Consider the following 22,423-nt stretch of genomic DNA (forward strand, 5'->3'; position numbering starts at 1 on the left):
TAACAACTTCCTCTAGTACTGCTATTACAGCAATCTGGAAAGAGGCTGATTCCATAGTTCACGTAGCTTTGTTTTGTTTGGAGGGAAAGTCTGGTATTTTATAAAAATGTGGAACACTTAGCACTGGAATGACTTTTCCATAGCACCGATTATTGTACAGCAAGACACTTAACCATATGTCTTCGAAATGTGATTTTAAAAATGCTCTACTTACCATAAAAGGCAAACTGCCCTTCGTCTTTCCATATGAAGTTGATAATTTTCTACAGGCTCGCAAAGGCTGCACTGGTTATGGCCCAGTACTTAGGGGGAACCTCATCACAAATGAGAGCTCTGGGCTCCAATTCCACCTCTGTCGCTTACTCACTATATGACCTTGGGTAAGTCATTTAATTTCCAAGAGCTTCTATTCCCCATCTGCACAATAGGGGCCATGACACCTCACAGGCTGATGGGGACTATTAAATAAAATAACATACGTGTGGGCAGAATCCAAACCCATAATAGGTATTTGCCATCGGTGTTGGCTGAATCGGAATCTCTGCTTCTCCTGACACGAAATTGCACTCCTATTTCTGACCATGACATAACTCCCTGGCAGTATCATTAGCCTTTCTATTAAATTTGGCAGCTCTCTGGAAAACAGAAGGACAAAGAAGCTATAATTGTTTCATATAAACTTCTGGTTTTGTGTCCACAGTGGTATGAAAACTAGAGGGTGGAGGGTTGGACGATACTATCCAGAGAGGAAGGAAGAGAGAAGGGAAGAGGCTGGACCAGAGCCCTGGGAGCGCTGACATTTGAGGGACAAGCAGGGAGAGCACACTGGGCCTAGGGCACTGAAGGGAAGCAATCAGAAGGAGACCAGGACCACCGGGGAAACACAATTGTAGATGCCACGGGAAGACGGTTCCAAGATGGCATGTGTGGCCATCGGTGTTGTGAGGTCATGCTGAGAAGTCACAGAGGGCCTGAGAAATGTCCACTGAGTTATCAACAAGGAAGCAAGAGCAATTTGACTGGACTGGAGCATTGAGGGGACAGAAAACAGGTTTTGATGAGTCCGATCATGGGTGTACGTTGAAAATCTGGTGACAACAAATGTAGACAACTCTTCAGGAAGTTTAGTTGTGATAGAGAGGAGAGAGAGAAGACAGAAGATAGAGGAAGACATAAGACTTAAGGGTTTTTTCTTTAAGAAGGCTTGAGCACATTTGATGGGGGGTGGGGGGGAGAGCCAGTTGAGAAGGAGAGGTTGACACTGAAGAAGCGAGAAGGTAGAGCAAGAGTGAGGGAGAGAGAAGGCATAGATGGATGGAGTGAGGATTAGATGTCAGTGAAAAACTGGAGCTTAATAAAAAAAAAATCGTCTCTCATAAGTGTCCTCTGAACCAGCTGTCAGTGCCCCTCATGTTTAGACAAGGGCTGAGGAGGGTAAGGAGAATTGAGGTAACTGAAATACACTTGGCAATCTGTTGCTATCCAAAAAAAGGATCTTGAGAAACTTTGTCTTGTAGCCACAAATGAAACATTTCCCTTTAGTCTAACCCTAAAAGCCTAACCTATCTGTAGCGTTTTCTAGCAAGCACTGGACTCAGTCTCCTAGTGTTTGCTCTGAGTAGTACTACCCAATAGACAAAACACTTTCATCAGGATAGTGAGGTGATGTGTAATTAAAATTGGGTTGGAAAGGCCATTGGGGATCTTATCAAATAGAAACCTTATTGGAGATCTCTCATTACCTTTTAAAATTGGGATAAAATAAGTCAATGAAAGGGGGGATCTGCGTGGGACCCCCAGCACTGACTTGATGGAGAACACTGTGAAGTTTAGACTCTGGTCGTTGCAAGAGGGCTGACTTTTCCCAAACTTTGTAGACCCTGGGTCAATTTCCTGCTGGGTTTCTGAATAATGATTCCTACTAGAAACACATAATTATAAGTTCAGGCTAAATAAAACCCCAGGAAGAGGTTTCCTGGAACTGAGAAACTCTCCAAATAGTGATGACTGTGTCTGTTTTCATCATTGACTCTGGATATGGGCCTTTCTTATTAGGCCCAGAGATGACCTAATCCAATTTCCTTATTTAAATCAACCTTTTTCTTCCCCCGGATTATAAACCCACTAGCCATCCCTACTAAAATGCCTGCTTGTTTCCTGCAAGATCTACTACAGTCTGGGCTCCCCGGCCAGCAGAAGGAGCGGTGGGCTTTAGGCCCGGCTGCTGACCACTGTCGTGCTCCGTGGCCCGTGGAGAAACACGAGAGGGGCGGTGATAAGGCTGCAGGCCTTCCTGCAGCAGAGCTCAGCACCTGCTTCCCATGCACACGCTCGTGCCTCTGCCTCTGCTCAGCTACGTGACCTTGAATCAGTCAGACTCTTACTCTGCCTCCGTTTCTTCATCTATGACGTGGCTCTTCCACTGAGGGGTTAATGTGAGGATTAAGTACGGTTCCATGGATAAGTGCCTAGTTTAGTGCTTGGTACACCTTAGTCCTCACTAAATGCAGCCGTTACTATAAAAATACACCTCAAGGGATCTGGCTCACCTGGGACCACCCCCATCTCTTGACAAATCAATTAACTAATGATATAAATCTAACCTGGTTCTTTCCACTTGTGCTTGAATGACATACTATTACCTTTGACAGAGCTAGTTACCTGCTCTGCCAACCCACCACCTCACCCATCCCCAGCCATGGAGAAGAACATGCAAGGAAGAGAGTTTTGTTGTGATTAACCAGGAGTAGCTTTAAAGCTATTGACCTAGTTACCTAATCACAACCAAGGAGGGAAACATAAATCCATCATGCCATCATTTTAAAAATCTTCACAAAATTTTACTGGCTTAATATTAATAACCCATTAAAGCAAGTCAACTCAATCCACTAAATAGATCAACATTTTATTTACCTATTATTTTAATTTTTTCAGAAATTTTATAGGAGTATAGGTGATTGACAATGTTGTATTAGTTTCAGGTTGTACTGCAAAGTGAATCAGTTATACGTATACACATATCCACTCTTTTTTTTAGATTCTTTTCCCATATAGGCCATTACAGAGCATTAAGTAGAGGTCCCTGTGCTATACAACAGGTTCTTATTAGTTATTTATCTTATATATAGTAGGGTGCACATGTCAAACCCAATCTTCCAATATATTCCTCCCCCCCTTAAATAGATCAGCCTTTTGTATCTAATTTATCTTGAAGACTAGTGTAAGAAGCTATCTTGCTCTCTGTTGAAAATTCAATGGGTGCTCTCCTGGGATGGCTTTGTAGTTAGTGATCACACTTGCTGTACATTAGTTTTAGGAGAATAGTGTTTCAACCTTAAGGAACTTCGAGGCCCTGTGATAGAGTGGAGTCCAAATTACTTCTTTACGAAGACCCTGGACTCCCCTATGCTTACCGTCTTGGGTCTTCCTCCAGAACCGGGTAGGGTGGACTTCTACTTAAGTTCCAGGCACCGTTAAGCCCCTCCCCTTTCAGAAAATGTAAATCCAGGTCCTCCTGTCTTTGCCGTTGCAGTGTTGATGACTGCACATCAGGTCAGCACATAAAATAACTAACTCCAGGATTTGTCAATGACACTGGGGCTACTACTTATTAGAACAAACAAGATATATGAAAGATTGTTGAGGGAAATGCAGTTTATTGTTTTCTCAAAATCAGGGGTTCCTAACAGATCCATAAATGCCTAAGGATCTTCATAGATGCGTTTCCAGAAGTCCGTGTATGCTCCATGTTCCTGAACATGAGTTTTAGTTGGGTTTTCGGGAGAGTTAAGAATCTCTGCTCCAGATTTTCTATAGCATGTTCCCCAATCAAGCCAGAGTTGAGAACCTGACACGTGCCATTTTCCCCTGACCCCCGTGAAACCCATGGCTGAATTTATTCTAAGGATGTTATCGAAATATTGCTAATTCCATTACAGTTTTTTCTTACACAAATTCATGGAATATATTTCTTTATGGGTTTAAAACTACGAATATATGTGAATAGATTGTTTTACGTGAAGAATATATGTGAATAGATTGTTTTACATGAAGAGTAATATACTGTGTTAAATTCTTTGTTAGCTGCTAGAGGGTTTAGGGCCAAACTCTTAACCAATCTCTTATGTAAGTAGTTAGGACTTCGCAGCATATACTTTGTGTTACTCAGTATTGGAATCTGCGGGACAAATAAACACCCATTTCCCCTCCCTGGATTCTAAACTAAGTGAGAAATCAATACTGGAGACAGTGAGGTGGAGGTCCAAATGTTAGCTGTATTATGAAGGAAAGCTGGGTGGGAGAACACAGCTGAGGTGTGAGGAGAAATGGACCGGAAACTTTCCATCCTGACTTCCACAGACTTGCCCACCGTGTCACAGGCATGGCTGGAAGCCCTTGCCCTCCTCAGCAGGAGAATATGAAGTCTTTGCAGACAGGCACACTCTCCCCAGAGGAGAGAGCATCTCAATCCTTTATCCCAAAGGCACAATCAGAAAAGCTGTCTAGGCCTGGAACCTGGCCTGCCTCCCTGCATGAGGGGCTGGCACAGGAAGCAGGAGAGCGACTCTAGGGAGACCCTCCACGACTCACAGAGTCGTGCTCTATGAGACCCTCCTACATGGGGAGGGGCAGCCGTTACCCCCAACACTGACCTTTCTCCTTCTTACTTTCCTACCTTCACTCTCCCTTTGCCCAGTTTCCTTAACTATTTAGCTAATTGCAGCATACGTATTTGTAAAGTTCTTTACATTCTTCAAATAATTTAACTGAAGAATTTATTGTAAAATCACAGGAATCCTAATTATTTTTTGGCACAGATAAGACTCCACGCATTTAGAGTGCTTCAAAAGGAAGGGACCAGAGGAATCTGGAAATGAGTGAATTTTTTTCCCAGGCCTCTCAGTGTTTGACTTAAAACTCTTTGTGCCTTGTCTATCTTTAATACGAACTTTTTAAGCTCTGTCTTTTAAAACCAAAGGGATATCTGTACTTAAAGCCTATTAACATGTCTTGCCTCAGAGTAGCTATAATATCTGTAGTGAAGACAGATATTACAAAATGTTCTATCACAAACCCACTTTAGAGAGACTATGCCACATTCTTTAACAAAAATTCTAGAACTGATCTATCCAAATGTGTATTATACCTTTTGAGAGACTCATTTGGAAAGCAATACCCTTATTTCAATGAAACTGGTACTACTCAGATTTTTTTTTTTTAATTCCTTCTTTAGATTTGCTACTGGAGGCTTCAGAAAGTATTTCATATATACTCAAAAATGACCAGTCTTTTTTCCTGTTGGGTGAATCTGATTTTGGAAAAGGCCATTTGGAGCTATATTGAGTTGATAATGTACTTATTCAAACTTGATGACAGAAGTTTTAGTTAAAAATTACATGATAAAAGAACACCATGGCAAATCTTCATGGTTGTGAGCATGGCAATGGCCTCTTAAATATAACACCAAAAGTACAGGTAACAAAAGAAACAAATAGATAAGTTGGTCGCCATTAAAATGAAAGACTTGTGCATCAAAGAAAACTATCAACAGATAAAAACACAACCTGCAGAATGGGAGGAAATATTTGCAAATCATATTCCTGATATATATGTAGAATATCCAGAATATATAAAAATACCTACAACTCAACAACAAAAAATTAAACAATCCAATTCAAAAACTTGGACTTCAACAGACATTTATCAAAAAAAGGATATACAAATGGCCAACAAACACATGAAAAAGATGCTCTGCGTCATTAACCATCAGTGAAATGAAAATCAAAACCACAGTGAGATACCACTTCACACATACTAGGATGGCTATAATTTTTTGAAAATGGAACATAACAGTTGTAGAAGAGGATCTGGGGAAATTGGGACCTTCAGGACATTGCTGGTAGGAATATACAGTGGTTCAGCCACTGAGAAAGAGTTTGGTGGTTCCTCAAAAAGCTAAACATAAAATTACCATATGGAACAGCAACTCCACTCCTAGGTGGAATCCCCAAAATAATTGAAAACAGGGACTCAAACGAAGACTTTTGCACAAATGTGCATAGTAGCACTCTTCACAATAGCCAAAAGGTAGAAAAAACCCAAATGTCCTTCAGTGGATGTATGGATAAACAAATTATGGTAGGTTCATATAATGGAATATTATTCAGCCAAAAGAGGTAATGAAGTACTGATACATGTTACAAAATAGATGAACTTTGAAAACATTACGTAAGTGGAAAAAAGCCAGACACAAAAGGGCAAATGTGTAATGCCACTTATATGAGGTACCTATAATAGGCAAATTCATAGAAAGTAGATTAGAGGTTACCTGCAGAAGGGTGGAAAGAGGAGAGTTATAAGGGAGCTGTTGTTTCATGGGCACAGAGGTTCTGTTTGGAGAGGTGAAAGAATTTTGGAAATAGTTATGATAGTTGCACAACATTGTGAATGTAATTAATTCCACCAAAATGGATACTTCAAAATGGTTAAAATTTTGTCATATACATATATAAATGACATGTTATTCAGCATTAATATAAAATTAAGCAAATTTTAGTTATATATTTACCACAATAAAAAAATAACCATTCAAAATTGACAACAGTTAAAATTGTAGTTGGGGTCTCTAACAGTCCTTCCTTTACTTTTCTCGACAAACACCTTGCTGAAATGGTGAAATGCAATGGCGTTTGTGTGAAATTAAACTTTCGATAATAGATGTCAATATTTTAAAATAAAAGACCAAGGTGATTAGGAAGTGCTGAGACAGCTTTTTTCTGTGCTTCCTTCTGAGAGTCACAGGAAATAAAAGATGAAATCAGGTAGATTTTGCTGCTCAAAAGAACGTATAACTTATAGTTACCATTAAATTGTGGTCAAATTGCATCGTTCACATCCCACGAAAGGGATGTTAGCTACTTTAGGTTTAATTGACTGGTGTTGATATTAACACCTGGAATGTGGTGAAATCTTTCCCAGTGTTGTTGGGAAGCCATTTACCCCTTCTATTCCTTGAATGTTAAGTTTCTTTCCTTAGGAGCTGCAGTATCATGCAGGTAACACAGGACCTCGCCATCATCCCCTTTAAGCTGCGGCATTGCAGACAACCGCTCATGTGCAACCCCGCTTCTTTTGCAGAGCATAGGAAACTTGGAAACATGACTGTGACCGTGAAGAAGACCGTCCCCTCTCCCGAGGCCGTGCAGATTCTCTACCAGCGAATGAAATACGAGTACGAGTTCTACCACTACGTCAAGGAGCAGTTCCACCTGCTGAAGCGCAAGTTCGGACTAAAGTCTCGCGTCAGCCACCCGCCGCTGAGACCCCAGTTCTTCATTCCGACCCCACTGGAAACCGAGGAGCCGATCGATGACGAGGAACAGGACGACGAGAAGTGGCTCGAAGATATTTATAAGAGGTGATGCCAGCACTGTGTTGCCTCCAGTGGCTTAATCTCCTTTTCCAGAAAGTTTTTTGTTTGGGGAAGAAAAATCCTTAAGGGAGAAAATTAATGCTCGGCAGCATTAAAAAGAACAAAACGTTCCCACAGGTTGGGGTCATTGGGAGATGCCCGGTTTTGCGGGTTTTATTTGTTTAATTTTATTCTGTGTTTTTCTGGCTCCGTGGGTCCTTCCCAGGTACACAAGATGGCTCCATCGCAAAGCATCTCATCATGAAATAGCGTGTCTTCCCCCGGTATAAATGAGAGAAGGGGGAGAAATAGAGCCGATAGCCCAGTAACTCATCATTTGTAAGATGACCTGTAAAAATATTACCTCAGTGGTAGGAAACATCCAGGCTTGCATATTTCAATAGAAACACAAAACCACTTCAGAGACCAGGGAATTGACTCTAGAAGGATCTAAGAGGAGAAGGTAAGACAGATAAGGCCATCGGAAGGGAGGATGTCGCTGGGTAAGTGGTTTCTGCCCACGTGGGTAGAATTCTGCCTCTGGTCCATCTCAGGGGACACTTTCACCAAGAGCAGCACACTTATTATCTCTGAAAGAGCAAGTCGGCTTGTGCCACACCCTTCACCAGTCCAGAGCCTTGGGTACTTCTCAAGGTCAAAGCGCATGGCAAGCTCCATTGAGACATTCCATTTCCAAGCACCATTCTGACAGATTTCAAAGTAGCATGGCCAGGAAAAAAATTTGTTGGCTGTGTAAGGAAGAGCATAGGCAAGGCAGATCAACTCTGGAAGGCATGTGGCCTAGGAAAATGGCATGGCTGTGTCCGTTGCACCCCATATGAAACATGTGTCTTACGAGCATTGTTTTAACTGGAAACCCAGGAACCAGTTTAGCTCTGACATTTGACTCCTGTGGGATAAATTCTAAGCCTTGTCACAGACAATGCATGATCTATCAGGCACACCCCTAACCAGCTGGGTCCCAAAGTAGCTGGTATCTTTCACCTTCTAGTCCCTTAAGAGGTACCTGATTTTGGTAGAAAGGGACACCGAGTTCTGTGCAGGCAGCAGTCAAACTACAGTCCCACTTATTATGGAAGCAGCTCCCTCCTGAGAACCCTTGCTGGGACATCAGGAAGAGAAGCAGGAGCTTCTGGGTGACAGACTGCTTGGCCAGCTTTATGAGTAGGTGTCTGCCCCCAAAGTGATCTGAGTAGAAGTCGGGCAGTTCCATTCCTCCAAAATGTCGCCTCCCCCTCCCACTCCCATCACCTGCCCATCTCCATGATGCCTTGGTTTAATCATTAGAAATCTATTTCTTTCGATTTTGAAATATTTTCATCTTTGACCATCCCCACCCCCAAAAATACACATACTCCTGAATGGATAATATACAGCCAGCCGAGAAGCAAGGGTGCAGGTGGTGGTGACAGGCAGGATACTTGAGACAAATTTTGTCTCCGTGTTTTTTCCCCTACAGCCAGCCCTTCAAGAGCACTAGCAAAGTGTGAGTTGGGAATACTTAATAGTAAATAAAACTCTGACTTTACACAAGCTACACATTTTCTACTTTTCAGAAACCAGCAAGTCTCTCTAGAATTTTTTCTTCGTTCCCTAAAATTGGACGGTAGCCAAGATAGAAAGCAAGTCCTTTGGAACCTGTCAAGTGTGCACTAAAGCTACTTTATCATGAGATGTATTGAGAAGGCTCCACCCCGCAGGAGTCCAGTGAAGGCTGGGACCACAGAGGCACAGAGTCCAGCATTTGGCCACTTGTGGGCCTCCTTTCTGCCTCAGAGAACTGGGGCAGGGAAGTGACGAAGGGAAATGTTCTTAGAAGAGAAAATACCCTTTGTCCTGTTTAGAGAGACCAGGGCCCTACCATTAGGCTTACTTTAAAAATCAACCTGGAGAACAGGCTATCATATTCAACATAAGAGCAAGAGCTGCTGCCTGGTACATTGCGAGTCCATTTCTTTGAAATCGCATATAAAGAGTGATTGTTAGTTTACACACTGTGCAATCTCATTATCTGAATACAAGGTTGGCTATGTGTTCTCTGCTGTTATCAGAACATCAGGACAACTGGTCATGTTAAAAAATATATCCTCTTAGTGCAAGTTCACATGAGCACTCCTACCTGTGTGTTCAAAGGCATTTATTGTCAGCAGTCATCATTGTAACATCACAGCGAAGGAGGCTGACTGATTTACTTACAGGGCCTTAATGTAATTTTGCCCCGACAAACAGCCTATAGGCCCTAAAAGTCAAGGCACTTCATCAGTTTATTGGCCCTAAAAGTCAAGGCACTTCATCAGTTTATTTGACACACACAACAACATTTCTTTGGCCCTGAGCCCAACACAGTTTGTACTTCATGAAATATATTGTACATTTTACATAGTTTAATTTAAAAAATACATTTTAAGCTGGTTGATCTTTGACTGCCTTATTTATTATAACCTTTCAGCACATTCCAAGGTTTTAGTTACTCAGGAAGGAGTTAATTAAAATGATTTTATTTTGGTCTGATGGATGTTTTTTAAACGGAAAATTATTATTATGAACCTTCAGCCTACTTTCCTTGAGTGCCGTAAAAGTGCTTGTAAATCGTTTTGGTTTTTTTTAAGAAGAAAAAAAGGCATTTGACATTGATGGAAATTCAAAAATATATATGGAACTGAAACATTAGCTTAGCTAAAATAAAAGCAATCTGTGTCTGAGATCAAGTGTTCCTTAACTTATTCATTACCCATGTAAATAAATGAATATAATTAAATTGACATTTTTTCCATTCTGTTGATAGCTGGAAATAAAAGTGCCTGCAGATCCTCACCACCGCCCCCCTCTCCCCAAGCCTTCTTAATGGGTCAAGCGTCTTCCTTAAGATGTGATTTGGGGAAAGATGCATTTTAAAAAATCTAGAAACTCATATTCTTGTCATTAGAAGACACCACGCAGCTGCTAGCTTTGTCGCTATGTGCATTGGTTGGCTGGGTGTCAGGGTGCTTCAACAGAATCCTGAGCCGTGATAGCAGATATCTACATTGCCCACCTGCGGTCATGTGGGAAAGTGAGGCTGGGCCATCCCATGGCACTTGGCATGTACTCTCATCTGCTTCTCAAACATGTAGAGGCTCCAAAGGTGGGTGATTCTAACCTCCCAAGTGAGCGGTTCTGATCCAGAAATGCTCTCCCTGAGAAGTTTCACTACTGCTTTGAATGGAACTTACAGCGAGATGGAGGGAATCCCCACGCTTTCTAGCTACTGGATGCTCCAGTCCGACTCCATGTGACTATTCTGTAAAAGAAAAGAGCCAGAATCTTGGTACTAAATGAGAGGAAAATCTGTTTTGGTAAAAATAACATGCTTCACTTCAAGTAAGAATCTGAGAGTCTTAAACAGCAAAGTGATAAGTGGTTACCTTTCTTTACCACTTAATTTGTGTGTCTGTAACCCAGTCTCGAGATGTTTGACTCTGAGTGAACTTTAAAGGCAAAAGTACTAAACAAAACCAGGACTCTGCCTCCTCTGGAGCTGCTTGTGGGATCTCAAGTTTGTTACGCATGTGCTGTTACCTGCGGGCTTACCCAATGAGTTGTTTGGCCTCGGATGAATTTTATAGGTAATGGCAGTATTTCTTTAAAGGCAAAATGATGATCCACAACCATTCGAGAAAACAAATCTGTGGGTCAAAATTGTGAAACTCTTTTCAAGTAAAAATAAAGAGGATTTGTTTTACTAAAATAATTTGCCTTCATCTGATGACAAAGAAATCAACTTTTTAAAGTATTTTGAATACCCTGAAAAAGAAAAGTCTATTTTAGACTAACACTAGTATTAAGAGTCTGTTAAGAAAAACACATGGAACTTCTTTCACCGTTCAGAAAACTCATTGTGGTGTAACCCAGTATATTAGTTTGCTAGAGCTGTCATAACAGAGTTCCACAGACAGTGAGTTAAACAACAGAAACTTATTTTCTCACCGTTCTGGAGGCTGGAAGTCTGAGCTCAAGGAGTCATCAGGGTTGGTTTCTCCCGAGCCCTCTCTCCTGGGCTTGCACAAGGCTGTCTTCTCCCTGCGTCTTCACGTGGTCTTCACTCCATGTATGTTCACATCTGTGTCCAAATTTCCTCTTTTTATAAGGACCCCAGTCATATTGGATTAAGGCCCACCCTGAAGGCCTCATTTTAATTTGATCACCTTTGTAAAGACCCTACCTCTGAATATAATGACATTCTGAGGTACTGTGGGTTAGGGCATTGATATATGAATTTCATGGGGATACAATTCAGCCTATAATACCCACATTACAGCAGAAAATTTAGAGCAGATGAACTAAACTCCAATGAGGAGAGAAGCAAGCCTAGAATCACAGGCACCTAGAGCTGCAGTGGGGCTCGGCAGTCATCTGGTCCGCTCCCTCATTTTACAGATGAGAAAACCAAGGTCCAGATGTGAGATGCAAATATATCACAGACTAACTTTTTCCATTCAGAGTTTGATTAACTTTTGAGTATCTACCAAATTAACTTTAAAATGGTGATAGAGCCAGAGTTCATCAACTGACCTAGAATCCAGACTGGAAATGATAAGGCACATGTAGCCACACCCAGTACCACCTGTCACCTGAAGGCAGCACATCGAGGTGTCCTCTGTGGTTCTCCTAGAAGTTGGGGCTGTAGGACCCTCTTCAGCAGGGGGAGGCCCTATTGGTTTTCAAGGACTTAAGTCCTCAGAAACTGGTGTCAAAATAAATATTCTAGATTTTTCTCTCTACTCAGAGGACACAGAGGTTCTTGTTTTTGGATAAACAGACTTGTACCACGTTTGCCCATCTCAAACTGTAGAGTTTTATTTTTCTTAAAGGCAAAATGAAAAGCCGTGTCCTGCTTCCTATATGGTGTTTCAGATGGACCAACCTCAAAAAAATAAAGTCAAATGCAGCTCATAAAACTAGTTGAAGTTGAGTGCAGACATTCCCTTGGGAAACCAGAACTAGAGGATAACCAGGCCCTGATAACTCGCAGGCCTCCTCATTCACTGACTGTTCCACTCACTTGAGAATTCCTTTCTGCCTAGGGTAGGCTTGGCTCTCAGTTCGGGCACTGCTGATTCCCAGGGAACACCCAGGCCCACAGATGCTCATGGGTCACAGAACTGTGAACTGACCACTTGTGCATTTTGGGTTTCAACTTGAAAACATGGGGATTCCCTTTTTTAAAAAGAAAGAAAAAAGAAGGAAGACAGAAAAAGAAAGACAGAAAGAAAAGAAAGAAAGAAAGAAAGAAAGAAAGAAAGAAAGAAAGAAAGGAAAGAAAGAAAGAAAGAAAGAAAGAAAGAAAGAAAGAAAGAAAGAAAGAAAGAAAAAGAAAAAAGAAAGAAAGAAAGAAAAAGAAAGAAAGAAAGAAAGAAAGAAAGAAGAAAGAAAGAAAGAAAGAAAGAAAGAAAAAGAAAAAAGGAAGGGAAGAAAAATCACCACGCAAAGGAAAAATGTGAGCTAAGTTTTTCCTTTTGGAATCTTGGCGTGTGGGTGTAGCTATCTTCAATCTGGCTTTCGCCAGACACTGTATGCTTTGAGCAGGCATGGAGCAATCTGCCTTATGCTGCACTGCCAGAACATTCAGACTTGACCTGTAACACGCCTCCTATTCCAGTCCTGAGCAGGGACGGTGGGGAGGACGGGCTGTTCCAGACACAGCATGCTGGCTGCTTGGTGCAACTCAGAGAAGAGGCAAAAAGCAAGAAGCAGAGTGTTGACTGACTGGGACAAGCAGCAAAGTTCCCAAGTTCAAGTCCCAGATGGTCTGTTTCACTGGGCATTTGAGTAAATCACTTAACCTCCCCACGCCTGAAGTCAACCCAGCTGGAAAGCATTAGGAAGAAAATAGGACGTCCCTTGACAACCAAGAGCTGCTTCTGGGATGAACCCTGTCCCACCCTCCACCCCCATATGCTAAGAGACTGAGAACCACAGGCCTTCTGGGACTGACCAAGGTTTTCTCCTCTAAACACTGTCCCCAGCGAAAGAGAATAGAATTACACAAAAGTCCAGGTTTGTTGATGCCCCCAATTCCTCACGCCTTCAAGTGCTATTGCTTCGTGTACCAATGAGTCGATGAAAAGCAGCACCTCTGAAATGTGAACAGAGCCATAAGGAAGAGGCTTATTCTACTGGATGTGAGTCAGTGTTATTATCCAAGACAAACCACTCTGTGGATTTCCATTTTTCTCAACACTCTCTTTGGGAGTTTATCTAACTGTGAGTTATAGGATTCCTCTTTAACTCACAGCTTCTACTAAATACAGGCTTCCTCTAACTCCTTTAGAGTACCCTGTATCTGTGATCCTGTAATAAGAAGGAGCTTAAACCATCCTTGTGGATTAGTAGGGGTTGTGTACAAGGAAAAGTTTCAATAAAAGTTGAAAACCTGATAGGACAGGGTACTGTACTTTTTGGAGTCTTGTTTCTTATTCTCTGAAGTGGCATCACTGCTGTGATGCTGTGGGAGAAGTCTGGTAATGATTTTGTGGGCTGCTGATGTGTTCAGCCTGGCTGATCCTTCTGAGGACCTTCCTTCCACTACAGGACCGCCGTGGGTTGAGACTTTAATATGTTGCGTTACTAATGTTTCACATGCAAAGGAGAGTTATGACACTAACCACAGACTTCCTTGCAGCCACCCTATTTGCTGCTTGTATCAAATGTACTGCTTTCCTTCCTCCTTTGGTACGCTCTCCTATTTGTTCTCCATCTTTGATTGAAAGTTAATGAAATTCTAATCCGTGCACGATCCCAAAGGATAATTTCATGAACCAGGTGTGTGAGATAGGCATGGAAAAAAACATCGTGTTAATCTGGAAAATGCCGAAGTTCAGAGACTAGTGTCACACAGTAGAGTGGTATTTTTAAGAGCGTGCTAAGGGCTGGAGGAATATTGCAGTTTAAAAAATCAGTTTATTTTGTCAAACCCTACATTTCTCAAAACTGTTTGCCATGAAACTCTTATTAAGACCCATCAATAGCCTAGTGCTCTGGAGATAAAGAAGCATCATTTTTTTTTGTTTGTTTGTTTTTTATTTATTTACTGGCTGTGTTGGTTCTTCATTGCTGCACACGGGCTTTCTCTGGTTGCAGCAAGCGGGGGCTACTCTTTGCTGTGGTGCTTGGGCTCCTCATTGCCGTGGCTTCTCTTGTTGTGGAGCACGGGCTCTAGGCGCATGGGCTTCAGTAGTTGCGGCCCATGGGCTCAATTGTTGTGGCACATGGGCTTAGTTGCTCTGTGGCATGTGGGATCTTCCTGGAGCAGGGATCGAACCCGTGTCCCCTGCATTGGCAGGTGGATTCTCAACCCCTGTGCCACCTAGGAAGCCCAAGAGAAGCATTGTTTTAATGTAAGTCATTTTTACCTCATTGGAAGAGTTTATTTCCCTCTGCTATGGTTCATTTTTTAGTCTTCCAATGGTCTCTGTATCCTGCTTGAGGAAAATATATTTTGACAAATAGAAGATGAAGACAAATAACATTAGTAAAATAATTAACGAGGAATATTTTAATTTTGCTTATTCGCCCTAATTTCATTTCACTCCCTCATGAGAAAGTCTTTTTAGAGTAAAACTTCTTGTGCTTTTTAATATGATTTGGGTACCTCGAATCAGTTCAGTACTTCCATGGTGACGGTGCTCAAATCAAATTGGATAAAAGACATCTTCCCCCTGCCTTCCTTGGTCTGTGGTTGGTTATACGGTAAGAAGGAAAACAGTAGCAAAAGAGAGATCTCAAGTTGTTCAGATAAGGTTGGTGTTTGGAGATAAGCGCTCTCAGCTCTTGAACTTGAGCTCAGCTTTTACACACTGGAGTGCCTGTGTTGTTCAGTACACTAGGGGGAGCCGTGTCCATGACAATTTACTCAAGACATTCCAAGGGCTTTCCAAACCTCATTTTCTCCCATACCCGTTTATTTTCCTTCAATGCTTTAGTTTTGTATGGGCCAGAGCAAGTCATGGTTAAGGTATTTAAAACCCAACATACACACTCAATTGATCAATAGGTTGTTATTTCTCCCAGGCTGTGTGACCTACTTTAGTTTTGTTGGCTCTTGTTCTACAATCACTATAATATTTTTAAAATCAGTCTTCATCAGATAGTCTTTCCTGAGTGTGTTGTATAATTACCACATGACTGAAGCTGATTCAGCGATGAAGAGGTGACTCACGCGATGACACCATGATCACCGTCATCCTCAAGCAGCCCCGCCATCGCAGCTATAAAGGTACGGAGGAAGCAGTACAACGAAACAAACAAGGATGTCAGAGGAAGTCAAGGATGCCATATTGCCCTGTCATCAAGACAGCCCAAACTAGACAGTTCAGATAACTCTCAGTTCAAATTCTCTAAACATACAAAAACTTACTGGCACACAGAGGGGTAAACGTGGAGGTGGTGAGTGATCAGTGAAGACCTGAAGAAGAAGAAAGTTTCCTGTGGGATTTGTGCTACATCCCCCGGGGTCAGTGGAATTTGCAGGCAATAGCAGGGCAGATCTGTAAGAAGAGCCTTGTACCCTGTGTGTATAACAGGAAATAAGGTCTCCTGAGGTTAGATAATGAGCTCCTCGTAACACAGTAAGTGGCAGGGCCAGGATGCATGTCCAAAAAGGCAAGATACGATGGAGGCTGACTACCAAGGATTTTGGAAGAATTTTGTATTTTACTCCAAGGGCAATGAGACGCTCCCTTGGGCATTTCAGGAAAAGAAAGTACCATGAAGAAATCGTTTTTCTATTTCTAAATTAATTAACAGGTTAGCTGATTATTCTCCCTTTGCCCTCCTCCCCCTCTACTCACTGCCCTTCCATCTCGTCAGATGCCGATCCCTGTGAATTGTGTCACCTGGGCTGCCCGCCTGCTGCCTCTCCGGTGGATTTGGCCAATGGGTAGCATTCAGGAAATGGGGAACATCTGAATGGAATTCTGCCTCTGACTATATGATGGGGGAAGAAATGCAAGGTAAAACTCTGTTAGTCATCCCGTGTGTGCCTGGAGGATGGGCTGGGGGGTTGCTCATGAGACTGGAGAAGAAGAAGGACAAGGACAAAAGCCAGAACTTTAAGTTGGTTCCATGACTGATTTCAATCAATGGGAAACAGTGCCCTGCACAGAAGTGCTCAGTAACTATTTGCTGAGTTGAATGCACAGAAAGAAGCTAAGGGAAAATACAGCATTAACTCAAATATTTCCAGCCTGGGTAGAGATGTAAGTCATAGAAATGAGATGATGGGGTGACAGGGCTGACTTAGAGGGTAGAGGAGTCCAGCTGCAGACGTGTGGATGTGTTGAGATGAACGTGCTTCCTCACCCCTTCCTCTGTTTCACTGTCCTTAGAGGCAGGGTTCCCAGTGGACGTTACATGCATCCCCTCAGCCTTCTGTGTGGCCACAAGCAGCTGGGAATGGGTCCCAGATTCCCTCCAGTCAACACCAGAGTGCTATACAAATCTAACCATTTGTGGATGTGCCATGCTGTGAAAAAAAGTTGGGAAGCCCAGTTTCAATTTGCCCTACCCAAAATACACACAATTCTTTTGTTTTGGTTTTTTTTGTCCTTAACATGTCTTTTCTTTCCAGGTCCTGGCGATTCCTTTTCTTTTGCACTAATCATTATTTGACTTCCATGTAAGCCTGTACAGACACCAGAGCACTGATTCACCATCAATAAGGGGACCTGTTTCATTTTTCTGTCAACGATAATGGATTAGAAACCTGTCCATCTTAGGCTGCTTCAGACCAATTTGGAGAACATGGCAAAACTAACTGATGTAAGAGCAAATCTTTGACTTCAGCCTAAGGAGCACCAGCCTCGAACAAAATGGCCAACCGTATATCCCAAGAAAAATAGGAATCAGACATTTATTACCATTCTCGTGCTGAAAATAATTAACCTGTGCATCTAGAGTCTCCCTCTCACTAAAATGCTTAAAAGGTAAAAAGCTTCCATAACTATAAATGGTATTTAGTGCTGACCAGCTAAACTGTGTTCAATATCCAGTCTTTTTTATCTTTTTAAGCCTTTTGTTTTTTTAGATTTTTTTTTTTGATGTGGACCATTTTTTTAAAGTCTTTATTGCATTTTTTACAATACTGCTTCTGTTTTATGGTTTTTTGGTGTTTTGGCCCTGAGTAATGTGGGATTTAATTCCCTGGCCAGGAATCAAACCTGCACCCCCTGAATTGCAAGACAAAGTCCTAACCACTGGATCACCAAGGAAGTCCCGATCCACATCCAATCTTGATATCCATCTTCAAAGAGGGTTTTATGTATATCACTTGGCATTCAAATACATACATGCTCAGATTAAAATAGTTTTAAATTAATATTTTGGAATTCATAAATTAACAATGCAAAGGGCAGTTTATTTGACTGGATAGTTAGGAGTCTGAGGTAAATTTTTATGTCAGTTGAATGTACTATGCTGCACATTTGTATAGTTCCAAATTATGTTTAAAAATGTTTTCATATGTGTTACATCAGCCCTACGAGTAGACATCTATATGCATAGGAATATATATAGGAAACTGAAACTCAAAGAGGCAAATTGATTTACGTGAGGTCACAGAGTAGCTGAACTGATTCTAGAACCTTCTGATTCCTTGTGTGTTGCTCTCTTGTCTAAGTTATGCCTCCACAGCCAACATATAGGAAATAATATTCTTTTTTCTTCATTCAGTAGATATGCTTACTACATCATAACTTCAGGGTTCCCTTCAGAGTCCATGGAAGTGCAACATCTGAACTCTTGTCCTAACAGTCTGATTAAACATAACAGAAACAGCTGCTCCTCATTTGGAGCATTTTTTTTTTTTTTGAAGCTCTTATTCCAGACACAAGCCTTCCATGGGGAGATTCTACTGAAATACGACCTATATTTTATCTGGTTTGATCTTTACTATGTTCTACCTATTAGTTCAAATTTTAGTTTTAAGGAAATAAAGAGAAAGGAAATAAACGGCAGTGTGATTAAGACATAAACTTGGTTGAGTGGAAATCCAAAAATATCCCCTTTTCCCATTCCTTGTATATTAGTGTCCAAGGCTTGGGGCGGGTCATGAGAATGAGGAAGGGGAATGTGGGCACAGAAGGAAAAGATGTCAGCAGTCAGGCTTCCCAGCCTCTCCACACTTACCTCCCTTCCCCAAAAGACTCCCAGTCATTTCATCCCTGGATTTCTAGGCACTTAATCCCTGTGATGGTCAGGTAAGATAAGAGAGATTCATGTTTTAGTTGTAACTTGCACTGGGGCCGTTGTTAGCAAATCCAGGCCTCTAGCTATTTTCCTGACTCTGGCCAGAACACTAGCCTGAAACCCAGGAGCACCGCAAGGGCAGAGGCAAGCTGCTGCTGGCTTTCTCCTCTACCTGGAGACTCAGATGCAGCTCACACTCTCAGATCTCAGGGACTGTGGATATTTGCCCTTCTATTTTGCCTTCTTTTCTTGTCTTCTCTTCTCTTTCTTTTTTTAAATAACATAAATAAAAAATACTGTTCAATATCACTTATATGTGGAATCTAGAATGATACAAATGAACTTATTTACAAAACAGAAATAGACTCACAGACATACAAACAAACTTATGGTTACCAAAGGGGAACTGGGGAGAAGGGATAAATTGAGAATTTGGGATTAAGAGATACATGCAACTGTACATAAAATAGATAAACAACAAGGACCTACTGTATAGCACAGGGAACTATATTCAGTATCTTGTAGTAACCTGTAATGGAAAAGAATCTGAAAAAGAATATGTATACATGTATAACTGAATCACTTTGCTGTACACCTGAAACTAACACAACATTGTAAATCAACTATACTACAATTTAAAAAAAGAATAAAAGAAAAGAAAAAATTAAAGTGATTTTACATTATTACCCCATATGTGCCTCCACGCTCTAGTAAATTGACAGGATTTATGTTATATTGTGCAAGTGAACACAAATCATAAAGGAATCTGATTTGGAGGTGAGGAAGGACTTCACGACTTTTTAAAATTAAATTTATTTATTGACTTTATTTATTGGGTCTTCATTGCTGTGCGCAGGCTTCCTCTAGCTGCAGTGAGTGGGGGCTACTCTTTGTTGCGGTGCACAGGCTTCTTATTGCAGTGGCTTCTCTTATTGCAGAGTACGGGCTCTAGGTGCATAGGCTTCAATAGTTGTGGCACTCGGGATCAACAGTTGTGGCTCAAAGGCTCTAGAGCACAGGCTCAGTAGTTGTGGCACATGGGTTTAGTAGCTCCTCGGCAAGTGGGATCTTCCTGGACCAGGGATCAAACCTGTGTCTCCTACATTGGCAGGCGGATTCTTAACCACTGTGCCACCAGGGAAGTCCCAGGAAGACTTTAAACATAAGCACAGCGAGAGAAATCACAAAGAAAAAAGTATTAGAATCCCTGAGGTTAAAAAAAAGCATCACAATTAAAAAGTGAGTAACAAATGGGAGGAAATATTTGCAACAGAAATGGCAGAATAAAAGATTGAAATTGCTACATAAAGAACTTACATAAATCAATAAAAAGAGTAAAACGTGCAAAAGACATGTTAGTTCTCAGAACTCAGCTCTACCAAAGCTAAAAACATGAAAAAAACTTTCATTCTCATAAATAATCAAAGAAATTTGAATTGAATCAATGTGACACCACTGTTGACACTTTAGTGACAAACAAAACATAAAACATAAGACATAAAAGTGAGCTAATGTCTGGGACGAGCAGAGAGTATGGTGAAACACTCTGCTCTGTTGATAGGAATAAAATCAGTACATTTCTGAAAAGTAATTTAGTAATTCATACCAAAACCCACAAAAAAGTAAACACTGAGATTCTAACTAGTTTGGAAGCCTGGCTGAAAGTGCTGATTTCATAGCTACAGCATCAAATCCAAAATCTAGTATCACCTAAAGACATCAGGCAAATGACTCAAAGTCTTAGTCTAAAATATCGTGATAACAGTACCTCTCAACCTCCAAGAAATGTGAACACAGCTTTTCCTTGATTTAGAGTATGTAGGTTACAGTATATTGAATTAAAATTTTTTAAATTAGGCTCATTATCTTATAGTCAGTCTACATACAAACTCTTTCCCACTAATTGTGCCACCCTAACCAACCTCCAAAGGTGGAATTGGCTCCATCATGGCCTGCCTACCACATTATTCTGGCCAGGCCATTTCTAAACTCAATAGAAACACACATTTGCCAATAGAAAATATAGTTTTCTATACTTTCAGTGGACATATGGATAGGACTGGATTTGAAGTTGGAGCTTTTTGCTTGGATGAGCTATATTTTAATTTTAAAAAGTTGTAAAATTTCACTATGTCAAGTATCCCTAGAATAATTAAGCCATGTCCCAGTATTTTTTAACTACTTTCATCACAGTTAAAGATTTGTTGAAATGAAATTGGCTATGGAGAGCAGAAACCCACATGTAAAGTGATTAGTCTTGCAGAGTATCTCTACCAATTGGCTGAGATTTTTTTCTCTTTAGCAAAACTCAGATGTCTTCACACTGCCAAATTCATACAGGGATTAATTTCTAACTCACTGAGTTAGAAAATATATTTATCTTTCATTCACTTGTAAATTTGTTATCCTAAGCATCGCATTCATAAATGAGAGAAGAGACTTGTAATTTTTATGGTCATAACCGGGGTTTGAACAATCCCATTGTTGTCTGTTTCTACATAGAGCCAAGAAGAGAAGTTCTACCTCCTAAAGGAACAGAATGATCTAAGGATCTGAGCCAATCATCCCGGTTTGTCTCTCTCTTTGAACCTCCTCTTTCCTGCAGGGAGCCAGACACCCCAAGCCAGCCACTTTCTGTGTCAAGAAATATTGTTGATTTCATTTCTTTCACAGCTTGGGTCAAATTTTATTCTTGGATACTTATAAATATACCTCTGTTAATTGTGTGGACTTGTTGGTCTGAGGTGCCAGAAACCCAACTCTAACTAGTTCAGACTAAAAACAAAATCTGTTGTGAGAGTAAAAAGTATGAAATCAAAGGAAGAATTGAAAAATCAAAATTCAAGAAGGACTGGAAGGCAGCTGGGCTCCAGGGCAACTGGAACCAGGAACTATCTGGTGTCTCTCAGTCTCTCTCTCTCTCTCTCATTTACAGGCCAGCAAGAAATGCATCCCCCTTCTCCGCTTCAAAACTCCCAGACCTCACTCAGAGCTTCTGTCACCACAAACTGGCTCCTTGCTAGAATTCAGAAAAATCTTGGGGAAAGACACTGATTGGTTTATCTGACTCCAGCCCCCTCCCCCATGAACCAATCAGAAGGCCAGGAGGAAGGTCTTCCTGGTACAGATCACATGATCCCAGAGACTGGTAAATATTGTGAATGAAGCAGCCATCAAAAGGAGTGTCCACTAGAGCATATTCTTAGATTTGCTTTTGAAAGCTCTGTTCAGTATTTCTATAATCAGTCACAAGAAACAGCTACTTTTGTGAAAATACACTAGTGAAAATATTTCTAAATTGAGAAAATATAACAAAATTCGGAGAAGAAAATTAAAATCTACCACAGTCTCATCACCCAAATATTTACATTTTAGTGCCTATCTTTCCAGTCTTTTCTATATACATGTATTCTTTCCTATATATAGCATATCACTGAGATCAAGTCAATTCTACATTGTGCTGTTCATTTAAATGTAAAAAGAATACTCTTAATAACATTTTATACTTATAAACCCCTTTAGATAATGGGATCTATAATACATCAGAAGACGCATGAACTTCTTGACTTTATTATATGCAAAATCTTTTGAGCATACTGGTGTGTATTTCTTTTGGAAAAGGGTCCAAATTTTCACCAGATACTCAAAGTGGTCTGTGACCAAGAAAGAAGGTTAAGAGCTATGGCATTCAAGTTTTGAGAGCACTTCCACATAAATTACAATAGACTCAGAACTGCTGCATATTTAATATTTCACTTGCAACTACTC

The 22,423-nt window shown here is 41.0% G+C and overlaps 1 protein-coding gene across 1 annotated transcript in view; it reads left to right on the top strand.

Annotated features, from left to right (window-relative positions):
* The window catches only part of UST (uronyl 2-sulfotransferase), a 296,603-nt gene extending 286,366 nt beyond the window's left edge, over window positions 1-10,237 (top strand). Inside the window, exon 8 of the mRNA XM_057738680.1 lies at window positions 7,138-10,237. Coding sequence (XP_057594663.1) covers window positions 7,138-7,421 — 284 coding nt within the window. The 3' untranslated portion in view covers window positions 7,422-10,237. The remainder of the gene's footprint in view (window positions 1-7,137) is intronic.
* The last annotated feature ends 12,186 nt before the right edge of the window (window positions 10,238-22,423 follow it).

Source organism: Hippopotamus amphibius, chromosome 6 (assembly GCF_030028045.1).
Source record: "Hippopotamus amphibius kiboko isolate mHipAmp2 chromosome 6, mHipAmp2.hap2, whole genome shotgun sequence".
Lineage (NCBI taxonomy): Eukaryota > Metazoa > Chordata > Mammalia > Artiodactyla > Hippopotamidae > Hippopotamus > Hippopotamus amphibius.